Below are 14,714 nucleotides of genomic sequence, written 5' to 3' on the forward strand. Positions count from 1 at the left end.
CGTTTGCTAGTCGAAATGACTGGACACACACAGGGACAAGTTAAACATCAATCAATTAATTTATTCCAACAGGTAGTTTGAGCTGCATGTGAGCCGTGGTCTTTCTCTCCTCTCCTTTGGAAAACGAGTAGCTCGAAAAGCACAGAACCGGCCGACACAAGTTAAGCTGCTAGCAACAGACACTATAACACTTCCGGTCGGGGGTTTTCAAAATAAAAGAAACAGGAAAGACATTTATTTTGTAAATTTGTGGCATGCACTTATTATCTTGAGACGTTTTCATTTTTACGGAAACCTTAAAACGAAACGAAAACTAAACAAATCAAAATCGTTTTAGGCTGGACACAGCCTTAATCACCATCACTAGCAGTAACCAGATGGGTAGGCATCTCTCTGAGTGTCCTTCTAGTATTCTTGATTCAGTTCTATACCCTAGGCCTGGGCTATAGCTTACCGTCAGTGTTTAAACGTTTTCTTTCAGTTGTAAGTTATGCATTTCACCTCCCAATAACTGCAAGCTATAGATATTGCAGACATCCAGGGATCAATTAGCTTGATACTATCTTCCTCTGCCATGTTCCAATCATAGGCTGCTTACCTTTCAATTGCAAATGTTTCAAGGACAGAAACAGCCAGGCTCCCCAAGAGATACATTATGCACATTACGACAGGACTGAGCCATTAACTCCACAATTGTTTCAATTGCAAATCGATCTCGGTCGAGGGGGAGTGAAATCTGTCATAAACAACTTGCGAGGTGTTTGTTAAAGGTCCCATGCATTATAAATGGCCTTTTCCAGTGTTTAGCATTGTTTCCTAGCAATGGGGGATTATATCAATGTGGTCTGTGTCGTTCATTATCATATTGACTCATCAGTCTAGTCTCGAGTTCACGAGATCTTCCCTCACTCAACTAAGCCGTTCTGATTTGACGGTATTGCTGACGTGAATAAGGTACTGATTTGCAGTAACGCCCCCGCTATGGTTGTAGCGCATAGTGTAACCCGACACTTCCTCAAACGGGTTTTGACAGAGAGGCAGAGAACGAGAGAGGGAGGGAGAGAGAGAGAGAGGGACAGCGCGGTCCCCTCGCGCAGGAGTGTGTGTAAATGTATGTGCGTGCGCCGCGCGGATGGGTCTTCTCTCACACACACGGAGCATTTACACAGGTTGTGTGTAAATGCTCTGTGTGTCCCTCTCTATCTCTCTTTCTCCCTCTCTATCTCTCTCTCTCTCCCTCGCAGTCGGGAGCACTAGCTTATCACTGTCAAAATATCTTTGCGCATGCTCCCACGCGCACGCCCGTATTCCGATCCATGCAATAATAATCACAAGGGTATATTGTCATTTGAAACAAGTTACCAATGCATTGTCCCGTGGGATTATGCCCCCCCGCGGCAAAATAAATTAGTCTCTCCCTCAATCTCTCTCTATCTCTCTCTGTGCCAGTCGCAGACTGTGTGGGTGGCTGTCACTTAAAGCGCCATCCAATAACAGCCTGAATTCCAAAGGGAGAAAAATTATGCTTTTGAGTACTTGATTAGAAATATAAAACAATGAATTTTTTTGAAAAAAAAACTTTCAGATGTGTTCCATAGATTCACAGGAATTGTGTAAACTTGCCCAAATAGTGCAAGGAATAGCAATGCATGTCCCCTTTAATGTTGGTTAAAAAGGAAAAATATTTGGACTTGGTGGAGAGAAATTTGTCTGAGTTGCACAAAACATATTTAGCGTTGTGTATGAAGGATATTAGATTCACACTCTAAAATGGCAGCACAATTGTCACACAGAGTCTGATTCAATCCATGTGTTGCATCAAACTTTAATACATCATCCTCTACTTTTACTGGTTACTTAAGTAGACTCCTTGTGTTCTTCATGATCTCCAATATGCAAGGAATGTCCATATGTCATTTCTGTACCACTGTTCTTAGTTTGACCCACTCAATAAGAGTTAAAAAAAAAAGATGTGGTATTAGGTATTAGTAGGGTTGAAGACAAGTGCTCCGTCATCCCTCCCCCTTGCTAATGCTCGTGCATGAATGGGCCCAAAATCCACTCCGCCTTTTGGCCTCACTTTGAAGCTCTTGACTGGGGCCTTGGGCTGCCCCTAGTAATGATGTCACCCACTCCTCCTAATCTGCCCCATAATGCAAAGCAACCAAAACTTTTTTTGCTGCATTAGCTAGCATTATATACCAGAAAAGTTTGCTAATGTCAGCTACCAAAATGTTGCAGCTAAGGCTAGCTACTGTTAATCAAAGACCAACTTTAATGCACACTAACTAGCATTAGCTGTAACATTTTGTTGCGGACAGAGCAGCTACAAAATAATATGTTCAACTGTAATATAGACAGGTTTCTCGTCCACGTCAGACTCTGTGTGCTCGTTGTAACAACTTTTAGTCAGGGGAGTGCTATGGTTTCTCCATAGATCTCTATTATAATTTTAGTCAGGGGGGTTCCATGGTTTCTCCATAGAGCCCTGTTTTTTTTTTAGTGCAGCAGCTTGTGCGGGTAAGGGGCAATTATGTCACGTGATTCAACATGTTTTCAAAGTCAGCTTTATTGTCGCTTCTCATAATGTGCAAGACATACAGAGAAGTGAAATTTAGTTTTCCCCTTCCCACGGTGTATATATATATATATATATATATATATATATATATATATATATATATATATATATATATATATATATATATATTTAAAAAAAGAAAAGGATCTAATATAAACCTTTTTTTTATCCACTTTTTCTCCCATCCCAATTTCGTATTTCCAATTCTTCCCTCCCCTGTCTTGAACGTTGCTAGACTATGCCTCCCACTGGTCGGCTGTAGTGAGGATAGAAGCCTAGCGTCACGTGTCCCCTCCGGTACATGAGGAGGCAGCCTGTCGCATCTTTTCACCGCAGCAGCTCGAACTCTCAGTGGCGAGGAGTAACGCGTGGGAGGCTCACGCTGCCCCCGATACTTCCTGTTTCTGCCGCACCGGCATCACCCAACCGACCTGTAGGAGTCGCTGTCCACAACGTCCAATCCCCACCCACCGGCTTTCCCACCCTCTAACACTGCCAATTGTGTTAGTATGACGGCCGGCCAAGCCGGTAGCAACGGCAGCATCTCCTGCGTTTGTGGCGAGTGCCTTGCCCACTGCGCCACTCAGCCGCCAAATCTAATATAAACATAAAGTAACATATAGGACACTATAAACATAAGTAACATAATGGGACACAATGTAAATACACTATACAGGACTACAGTATAAACAGTGGCTAAATTATTTTTATGTATGATTGAAATAAATATAGGAGGTAAAAGAGAACTTAGTGCAAATCTTTTTAGCAGCAGTGGTACATAGTAAGTATAACTGAATAATGGCAGTAGAATACAATAGTGGCAGTAAAGTGGCAGTGAGATGATGGATATGATATGGCAGTAAACTAAAAGAAATAATGGCAGGGTTTTGCTGATTAGCTCAAACGCGGTATGTTTATAAACCCATCTATATCCCGCCTCCAGTACATATCTTTGTCACAACTCTTTGATAACCAGATTAGCCAATATATATAATATATTGATCGCCATCTGCCCCCAAAAATCCAATATGTATTTTTTTTTGCTACCTGATTATGGCAAAAGACATGATTATGGCTAAACTTAACTTAAATAATATTATTAATCATTATTACATGGCGTTTTCACATTCGCCGAAATGCTTGCTTGTGATTGGTCAATAGCGCGCGTCAGAGGTCCGTTATCACACAATAATGACCGCTGTGGAACAATAATGGCCGCTGTGCGCAGCTGTTCGCAATCAAGCCCACTGACATCAGTGCAATCAGACACTGCCGGTGTTCTGCTGCCGGGGAAGCTGCCGGCGATGACAGGGGGCGGAGCGACGAGCGGAGCCAGAACCAGTGTTGCGAGTCGATGTAAAATGAATTAGGTATATTGTTAGTAAGTTAGCCATGTAATAAGCGGGATAATGTATAGCTATACTCGATCATTGTCGCAAAATAATTGACCTTCACTGACCTTTAAAACAGTGGTTCCCAAAGTCGGGGTCGCGACCCAAAAGTGGGCCGCGAGCAGCCACGGGAGGGCCGCGAGATGATTAAAAGAAATTAAAAATAATAATTTTATTTTTTATTTTTTATTTTTTTGTCAGGCCACTGAACTTAGAAGCAGGCCAGGACAGTGTTTCTAGTTGTATTCTAAAATTCTATTCTATTGTATTCTAAAATGTGACTATATGGTTTTATATTAACTTAATAAATAAACAAAAACGAAAAATCTACTTATTTCAACGAACATTTCAAACTAAATAACAGATTATGCACATAAAACGCTGAAAACAACCGAAGCAACAATAGTATTTTAATGAGGCTATTATTATTATCATTATTATTTTGCAACAAGTTAGCCCTATCATAAATAGCACATATAAATGAATAACTAACTTGAACTAACTTAATAGGATTGAAGTGATATTTGGCTTAAAAAATCGGTCGCCTGGCAAAAAAAAAAGAAAGAAAAGCCTGACGATGTGCATTGGGCCACGGCTCTCTGACGCCTTATTTTCTGGGCCCCGGCCTGAAAAGTTTGGGAACCCCTGGTTTAAAACACCTCGCCGAGGCGGCTCGGTATTTTAAACTCTGTCGGTCAATTATTTTGCGACAATGACCTTGTAGCTATACATTATCCCTTACCTATTATGGGCCCATAAAACATTTATTCAGCACTTTTGAATGCATACATTAATTCCAGACTGACTGCTGAAAGATTGTACAATTTAAACATTTTCTCTTTGCATACAACAAAATGTGCATTAAAGTCAAGTGCATTTTCTTTTCTCTGTAGGATAACTACAACAAAGTGCATTCAGAACAAAGCCAAGGTGCTTTAAAACTGCATAACGATCTGCATAAAGACACACACACAGGACTGTTGCATTTACTACATCTCCCATGACTCTTAGCGGGGGATGACGAGAGACTGGTCAAAGAGGAATGGAAGCGTTAGCTAACTTAACGCTAACGTTTAACCGCGACGGGCATATAGTAATGGCGAGGATATAAAGCATGTTAAAGACGCATTTATTGGATGCGTTGCTCGCAGAGTTTATAGAAACAGCGCAACTCCCAAGAGGAGTTAGTTATCACAGGCTGCAGAATGCAGAATGAAGAGCTGCCAAACAGTTCACGGTACACGTTGCGCGTTTTGATTACGTCATCACAACAACACTTTAGGTTATGAACGTTACGTAACCCTGTTCTTTAACATTCGGTGATATATTTTCGGTGCTAAAAACCCTTTCGGCCGAAAGCCGAAAGAGCCTTTTTGACCATTTTCGGCCGATAATTATCGGCGGCAGAATATTCGATGCATCCCTAATTTATTCATATTCATAACATAATTGGCCATAAATGTGTTGATGCACGACTTACCCTTTAGACTTTCAGAACACCTTGATTAATGTTTAACAAACGGACTTATGACAGTTGCATCGTGACATCAGGGAATATTAAATTGAGTGAAATCATCTTGATAGAATCTCAAGGCACCAAAACACCTGCAGAACATGAACATGTGCTTCAGTGTTTCCCCCTCCATTGCCTTAGGGGGGGGGGGTCCACCTGCTTCACCTGCTTCACTTACTGCCCCCTCCCTAACTGATACGCCTTCCAGCTGGTATTGCACTCCATTGGGAATGGTGTAGTTTATTTTCTGGGACGATCCGAGCCGTGCGGGCGGGGTTTAAATAATATTTAAAGGATATGATTCGGGAAGCTTTTGTTTTGTTACTGCAACTGTAACAGTGTAACAACCTTGCCTACCTGTCACCATTTTAGCTAGTCCAGCGCCCAAGGACCAACTGCAGTTCTAATGCCAGTGCCTTGGTCAAAGGCAATGAAAGGAGTGTGGATTTAGCATGCATGTCATCAATATGTGATTATAAGAATTTAAACGGTCTTGTGTCACGTAGCACCTGAGTGTGAAGTAATATCTTCAGCTTTATAGCTGCCTCATATCACCACATCTGTCTTAAACACCAAGCACTGCACATCCTAATCTCTGCTATTCTTTTAAGGTTAAAGCCGATTTAGATGGACACATTGAAAACGCTGCCGTTTCCCATCAAGCCCTCAATCGCACATTAAGTAGAGGTTAAGAAAGACTGCAATCTTTTTGCCTCTCTGCTCTGGAGTAGCCTAATTATATTCCCAGTAAAACGACTGTTTTACTAACCATGTTCCTTATCAGCCACCTCGTTTCTGCCCTTCTCCCGACTCTATATACAAGGGGCTCCTGCTCGACATACAAAACACTTATGATGATTTTAGAACACGGCAGAGAATAAGAGTCATAATAATCATAATGTTGTTTTCATCTCATAACAGTTAGGAATGCAAAAAGAGATGTATCCTTGTATTTCCAGGGCTATATGTTGTAGCACAGGCCAAAACCGTGCAGCACAAGTATAAAATGTCTCTACAATCTCTAAAAACAAACACAAGTAGTGCAGTTCATTCATTCATTTTATTTTGTTTCGTTCATGGGGGTACAGACAGTTCATCTTTGCACAATATCGCCAACATCTTTTTTTTTTATCATCACTTAAACAGGCATGTGACTGGCAGAGCCTAGCTCAGGAGATCGATGACAATGGACTGTCATGTTTCCATTAAAATAATGTGTGATATTGGGCCGTCTGGGTAGTGTAGAGGTAAAAGCACTCGCATACCCGGGTTCAATCCCCATTAGCAGTACTTCCGGCTTCGTCAGTCGTCCCTATGATTGGCCCCACAATTGGCAGTGTTATCTGCCTGTTTAGCAGGGAGGGGTTCAGGGGGAGATAGCATGAACCTCTGCATGTGTTATGCTCTCCCAGTGAAACGCCTCGCTGTCCGGTGAAAAGAAACGGCTGGCGACTCCACATGTATCGGGGGAGACATATGGTAGTCTACACCATCCCCAGACCGACAGCAGGGCAGTGCAACAACCAGGACTGTGACACACGTGTGGAATTGGCACAACGACTAAATTGGGGAGAAAATGGGAGTAAAATAAAGAAAAAATAATAATGTGTAATATACCATTCATTGCATGGTTCTGTAGCCAGTGCCACTAACTAAAAACTTTGCATGCTTTTTTACAACGACTGTAACTGGATCTACCTGGGACGAGAGCAGGCCCTGTGTACAGTAGTAGAGAGAGAGAGAGAGAGAGAGAGAGAGAGGCAGAGAGCTTGTGTGGTCTTAAGCGAAGGTACCTCAGCTCCCCTTATGTCGCCCCTGTGTTCCTCTTCCGTTCATGCTGGGTCCCATTGTGTTCTACGGTTGGTACTCCTCTCCTCAGGCCTTGTGTGTGTGTGTCATGGAACTCTTTGGTATGTGTGTGTATATGTGTGTGTATATGTGTGTGTGTTGCATGTTGCTTCTGTTCCCCCCTCCAGAGCCTCCGTAATCCCTTGGGCCTAAAAAAGGAAATCCCTGCCCGGCGCTCTGGCCCCCTCTTCTTCCTGGGAATACACTACTTGTGTCCTGTAGTCTGAAAGTCCTCGCAGGCAAACTCTGTACACAACCACGTTTCTCACTTGTAAAACATACCTGATCTGATACAGTGATATATTTATTTTGGTTGATATGTTTTTCAGAACTGTTATTCTCCCCTCTGTCTTTTTTTTTATATATGTTTTGCCCGAGCCCAACAGTGCCTTTAGAGATTTTAAGAAGAGGCCTCGTGGGTTTGGTTCAGCTAGAGTTCAACAATGTCACATAAACAAAAGATCATATTGCGGTTATTGTATCAGATACTGTGATTGCGATATAACTTGCAATGTTTTCATGTCTTCAGTTTAGAATCTTCATTTCTAGTCGTTTAAAATAGTTTCTGTTGTACAGTATATTGTAGGAATACTTACCAATGTCATTAGTGGTTAGGGCTGACCTTCGGGGAAAGAAAATTGGAATTCGAAGCTTCGGGCCGAGATTCTATTTAAATTCGAAGCTTCGAGATAAAAAAAAAAGAAAATGTATACATTTATTTTGTATAATTTATTAATTGTTGTTGTGGGACTTGTACAGCACTTTGTTCAACTTTGTCAGTGCTGTAAAGTCTAACCCTTTTTAAATCTTAGACAAACAAAACGCTTTGCTTTTATGAAATATTGTAAGCCGTCATTTGAGGCTTTATAAAAGCAGCACAATGAACACAAATCTGTAGTCCGCCCATCGAACAACGCTTCAAAGCTTCGAAGTATTTAAGACAGCCCTATTAGTAGTACATCATCTTCTATTGGATTTTCCAGTTTGATTGATTGATTGAAAACTTTATTAACATTGCAGAATGGGTACAGTACAGCTCAATACATACAATTGTTAAGGGGATGCAGACCAGAGAAAGACTTTCGTCTTGTTTACATCAGGGTCCCCCATTTTCAATTCATCATAACATATATGACTTACACGACATACAGATAGACAGTACTGCTACATTTATACATTTATGACATACCAGATTTGCAAATACAGTACTGTACAAAAAGAGTCTAGAAAAGAGAGTATATACATTTGACGTAGAAACTGTACATTGGAGGAGGTAGGTGGGGTGGGGGGGGTGGTTGGGTGGGGCGGGGGGTACTGTACATTGGAGGTGGTTGGGTGGGTGGGGGGGGGTTGGGTAGGAGGGGTGGGTGGGGGACACTGTACAAGAAAAACTGTACATTGGAATATTGACAACCATACTTGGTCATTTACTGTACATTTACAGGGGCCAGTTTCGAATTGCATAATTGAAAAACGTGTTTAGTCCCTTGTTTGAGCCGAATCTGGGTTTAACATGATTTGTGGAGCTCCCTCTGGTGTTGTGATCGTGGTATTCACTGACCTTTGGGAAGTATTTTGACATATACATGGGTACCTTGGTCGTGTAGTGTATCTTGTAGACCAGGCCCATTGAAAGTTGCTGTACTCTGTCATCTACTCTAAGCCATCCTAGGTTGTCAAAGTGGGCAGGGGTGAGGTGGATTCTAGGAGTAAGGTCAAGCAGTAGTCTGACCAGTTTGTTTTGAGATGTTTGTAATTTAGTTTTTAGCGCCTTTGAGGTGCTTTGGTACCATGAGGTGCAAGTCGTAGTACCCTTGAATGAGTGCTCCTGCCAGAGTCTTCAGGGTATTCTTGTTTACCAGAGAGGAGATCCGGTACAAGAATCTAGTTCGTTGGTTGACTTTTTTTATTACCTTGGATGCCATTTTGTCACAGGATAGATTTGCCTCTAGGATGGAACCTAGGTATGTAATTTTTCATCTTTCCTTGTGACAATATTGTCACCCACAGTGATTACCATTGACCAATCTCCTTGTATTATATGGGCCTGGTATTTATATAATATATGGACCTGGTATTTATATAATATATTATATGGACCTGGTATTTATATAATGTATTATATAGACCTGGTATTTATATAATGCATTATATGGACCTGGTATTTACTATTTATATAGGCTAATGTTTTATACGGACCTGGTATTTATATAATACATTGTATAGACTTGATATTTATATAATACATTATATGTACCTGGTATTTATATAATGTATTATATGAACCTGGTATTTATATAATTCATTATATATACCTGGTATTTATATAATACATTATGTAATTCCAATATTTATATAATGTATTATTTGAACCTGATATTTCTGAAGCACATCTGTCGTAATAATTACTGCATGTAAATTTTTTCACATGCCCATATTGTGTTCTTTCATATTGTGTTGTGATATCATTACAAATTCAACACATTATTCAGCCCTAGCTTGAAAACAAGATCACATTTAGCACTAATGCACTGCTGCTCTTTCTCTCTCTCGTTCTCTCTCTCTCTCCCATAGAATACTATTTTTTTCCCCTCCTCCTTCCTCTGTAAGAGTGGCCCTGGCTGTGGTAGCTTCTCTAATGCTATCCTACAATTATCCCTTCTGCGTTCCTCAACACATTGCTCCAACAGTACACATGCTGTGGCATTGGCAAGCAAGCCATCAATTAATTCTTCATGTGTATACCCACTGTTCAACGATGATTGACAGGCAGGGAAAGCTGGTGCCCTGCAGTAAGCCTCAACATATTAACTCTCAAGTATAAAGCACTGCTAATTCTAGAAAGGTACTAGGCTACAAGTGGAACACGACACTTACCCGACCATTTTCTGATTGCTCCAATTAAAAATGTGTGCGTTTGCTGTAGGCTATAATGCGATTGAGGGGACTCATTTGAACTGCCGGAAACCTTTAAAGATGTATATTAAAGTCCGCTGTTCATCGGGCCTATTTCATTCATGAAGAGCAATGTGTAATGGTGTGGAAAAACCTCAATCTGTTATTTCAAGGAGAGGTCCTGATTTTATTTGAGCCTGGTAAATCCACATTCAGAGCTGTGATGGCAGTAATTCATATCAGGCAACACGATATAGTGCATCCGTGTTCTTTAAACAAACAATAATCACATCTGTCTAATATACTCTACAGGGTTTACTATATAACTATGAGGCTTTTATTATACGTGGCACATTTAATTTGTCGTCGATTGCGGCGGTAAGACATTTTCAGTCCTTTTTCATCAACGAGTCTCCTCTCCTTTCTTCACCCTACTGACTACCGCACTGCACTGCACTGCACTCTGCTGCATTCATTCAGCACACGGCTGTGCACAACAGCGCCTGGCAAATGGGTTGTTAGCGGATTAGACCCAGAATATTTGAGCGGTGATTCGGGACAGGCTTGACTTTCGCTGCCTGTTGAGAAATGTGCAGTCGTTGCTCTGGACAGACTTGAGTTGGACGGACCCGTGATGTTATTGCTGGTAATGGAGGACGAGGAAGTAGGGCTCTGTGATTCACTGGGTGATTCATATCACAGTAATTGTGAGGTATCTTTTTAATAAATTTTTTTGGTATTGATATATATCACGGTATGCAGAATCACATTCAATAATCCATGTTCATCTCGTTGGAATTTGCATGATGGTAAATCTAGAGTGAATTATAATCTGAATTGTGTGATGTCAAACCAGAACTATTTTTTTTTCAAATGATAATCCATCCCTGACATATTTCAGATCTCAGTTTGTGAGAAATGTACGTATTATTTATTATAAATGTTTTGCTTCTTATGATTTAGACAACAGAATTGTGTGCCACGTTAATCATGATTTCATTGCGATGATCCCAATGAAAGATGATTTACCTAATGAGAACTACCGCGCCCAGCCCTGCCATGAAGGCCGGTCCCCTGCGTTCTACCTTGCTACCAAGAACAGTGGTTCTTAAAATGCGGTTCCATGGACACCACAGTGGTCCTTAGCGGGAACCTAGGTTGCTTGTTTGAATCCCCAACCAGCACATAAAATGTGGGCAGGGGACGTGAAGGAGAAAATGATCTCCCAGTCTCTTACACAAGCCACTCAAAAACCCCAACTGCACCCAGTGGAGCCGCTGTGTGGTCAACAGTACATAGACTGCGGTTGTACTGGCTGGGCCGCTCGTGTGTGTGTGTGTGTGCGTGTGCGTGTGCGTGTGTGTGTGTGTGTGTGTGTGTGTGGACAACACAGTACATATTTACATGTTACAAGGACAACAGGACAAAAGGATGGTACAAGCCATGTGTTGTATAGCAGACTAGACCGCAGTATATCTATACACAACACTATGTATATGAGTGAGTTCCACAGCACAGAGGCATACAGTATGTTTGCAGAAGCAGATTGGGTGTCTGGTCCAACGTACCAGAGGCAGCAATACTGGATAGATGACATGCATAAAATAAATATTAAACAGGACGTAGAGTGCATTTCCTGAGGCTGAAAAGTGACATGATGTATGACTGTAACCCTCCCTCCCCCTGGAACCACACTCCCCTGAGCTGTAAATAAGAGTGTGTTCATAGTCACCTTGCCTGGTTAAAGCTGCAGTACGTAGTTTTAAAAGGCAAATGTGAACCTCAGAGGAGTAGAAAACAATATGGTATATGTTCACAACTGAGTCAACAAGCGGGGTCTCTGTTAGGAAAACCTGAACACTGTTTGAAGCTAGAAAATTACCTTAACTCAATCTGCGCCAACAACGTTTGTATACGTGTTTGCTCGACAACCGTTGAACGCCAACCACGTATATATACGTTATTTGGTCCGAATTGTATCCATAGCTATAATATAGAATATAGATATAGCTCTACAAACAAGGTGACGCACCCCTATCTTTAAAGCGTGGCCTAGCTAGAACAGGATGAGGAAAATCCCTGGCGCTGAATGAGTTAAGAGTTACTGTTTCCCTGTGTTTATATTTATTATTGTACATATGTACTGTACAAATAATCGTTGCGTTTGGTTCACACTATTTAAAAAAAAAATGTATCTACTTTTTCTCCCATTTTCTATTTTTCTCCCATCCCAATTTCGTATCGTCCAATTCTACCCTCCCCTGTCTTGAACGTTGTTAGGCCATGCCTCCCACAAGCCGGCTGCAATGTGGACTAAGCCTTACATCACGTGTCCCCGCCGGTACTCGAGGAAGCAGCAGTCGCATCTTTTCACCTGCACAGCGCAATCTCTCAGCGTCGGGGGTCTGCGTTTGGAGGGCACGCCGCCCCCGTCGCTTCCTGATTCTGCTGCGCAGGCGCACCAACCGACCTGTAGGAGTCGCTGTCCACAACGTCCGATCCTCACCCATCAGCTTCCCACCCCCTAATACTGCCAAATGTATTAGTATGAACGACCAGCCAAGCTGATAGCAATGCGGAGAGCTGGGCTCGAACCCAGCGTCTCCTGCATTGGTGGTGAGCGCCTTGCCCACTGCACCACCTAGCCACCCTTTAAACTTTATTTTTAAAGGTTTTGCTTTGATTTATGATGACACTGAATAGAAATAATCCAAATATTTTTCTGAGTGAGTCATTTCTCCCGGGTAAAATGACAGAATTATGATTAATATGATGAAGATCACATCTAAACTCTGTCTCTCTCTCTCTCTCTCTCTAGCTACCCGGAGAATGGCGTGGTGGAGATGCGGCCGGTGGACGTGCGGCCCCGGGCCAGGACCTTGCTGCGGTGGGACCAGCTGAGCGTGGGGCTGCCCGTCATGGTCAACTACAACATGGAGACGCCCGAGGAGAGGGGATTCTGGTTCCACGCCGAGGTCCAGGCGCTCAACCAGGCGTCCCGCACCAACAAGGAGCTCCGCGTCAAGATCCTGCTGGGGTAAAGATGACTCGGCTTGTTGCCTTGGAACACTAGCAGGTTTAAAGAATGTAAGAAGTGAGGACTGTCTGTCTCTGGGTGGTCCCTGCAGTCTTCACTCGGTGTGTCTGCCTGGTCATGTGATGCCAGGAGATGCAGTGCACTGTCCCTCGTTTGGCCTTACTTCTCTCCTCCTTCTCTTCTATTCAATTTCCTTCCTTCTATCTCTAATTCTGTCGCTCCTTTTTTCCCTACAGTACATCTTCTGTCCACTTCCTCTTCCATTTCCTTTTCTTTGTCCCCTGTTCCTCTAGCCTTCCTCTATGTCCATCTCCCCCCTCTCTAGAAATTATCTGATTGGCTGTGGTGCACCTACCCTCTCACAACCTTTACCATACAAAGAAGCATCCTATAAGAGCAATGTTGGCTCACTTTGTTAAAAAAGAAAATATATATATATATATTTCTTTTTATTTATTTTACCAGGTAGTCACTTGAGATCAATGATCTCTTTTTCGAGCGAGACCTGGCCAAAATGGCAGCAAAATAAACATACAATACACAAACACAGACAGAGACATAAAAGGCAAAGTGGGGCAGGGGGATACATTTGAGCTGCAGCAAACAAGATTGAATGGGATTGGGGGGAGATTGGAGGGTAGGGTAAAAAATGTAGAAAGAGGAGGGAAGGTGAGGCTTTGCAGGAGGTTGCTGGGGAGAGAAGGTCAAGTTAATAAATATAAAATATAACACCACATTATGCATTGAAGCTATAAAGATACCTTAACTCTTTCTCTGCCACGCTGGGAACGGGATATGGCTATGTGCTGCCACGCATTAAACCAATGGGGTCGGTCACCTTGTTTTCAGGGCTATAATATTTTCTATATTAGCCCATTTGGCATCGAGTATCTATCGTTCAAGATGTGAAAAATAAATAATCTTTCCATCCATACATTCCCGTTTTATACCGTGGTGAATATAAGTATGGTTTTAGAGCGGTTTAGGGTCATTCCTGGGAGGCTAGTAATAGCCCGCAACGTATATTATACTTAATCCATTGTCATTTCGTCCCTATACACGCTACAATAAATTTTTTTAAATGCATATGATCGGTATATAATGTTCCATCATGAATGCATGAAAGGGGGGGGGGGTCGTTTCTGATTATGTGATTGTCAATAACGGCATTTGTTAGTACAACAACGTACGCTGATCAGGGCGATGGCTATGAAAACGAGGCACAATCAAGCTGAAATTGACGCAAAATTGCTCTTACCTGTGGCCAGTGTGATTCCAAAAGGAATTTTCCAATTATTTGATTGTCATCTGGTAGATCGTATGTCCATTTGGCCCACGACATAACCCACCCAGCATAATGAATCGGGCGTCCCGAAAGCGATTCAATGCGATCGGGTGAAGCCCCTGGTCCAGGTTACTAGAAAAGTCCGCCCGGAGGCATTTCATCAA

At 42.1% G+C, this 14,714-nt stretch overlaps 1 protein-coding gene across 1 annotated transcript in view; it reads left to right on the plus strand.

The window, feature by feature from the left end:
• The window catches only part of uhrf2 (ubiquitin like with PHD and ring finger domains 2), a 149,956-nt gene that overhangs the window by 83,245 nt on the left and 51,997 nt on the right, over positions 1-14,714 (plus strand). Inside the window, exon 4 of the mRNA XM_084324594.1 lies at positions 13,047-13,265. Coding sequence (XP_084180720.1) covers positions 13,047-13,265 — 219 coding nt within the window. The remainder of the gene's footprint in view (positions 1-13,046; positions 13,266-14,714) is intronic.

The sequence above is a fragment of the Notolepis coatsorum genome, assembly GCF_963971535.1.
Source record: "Notolepis coatsorum genome assembly, chromosome: 11".
In the NCBI taxonomy this organism is placed as follows: domain Eukaryota; kingdom Metazoa; phylum Chordata; class Actinopteri; order Aulopiformes; family Paralepididae; genus Notolepis; species Notolepis coatsorum.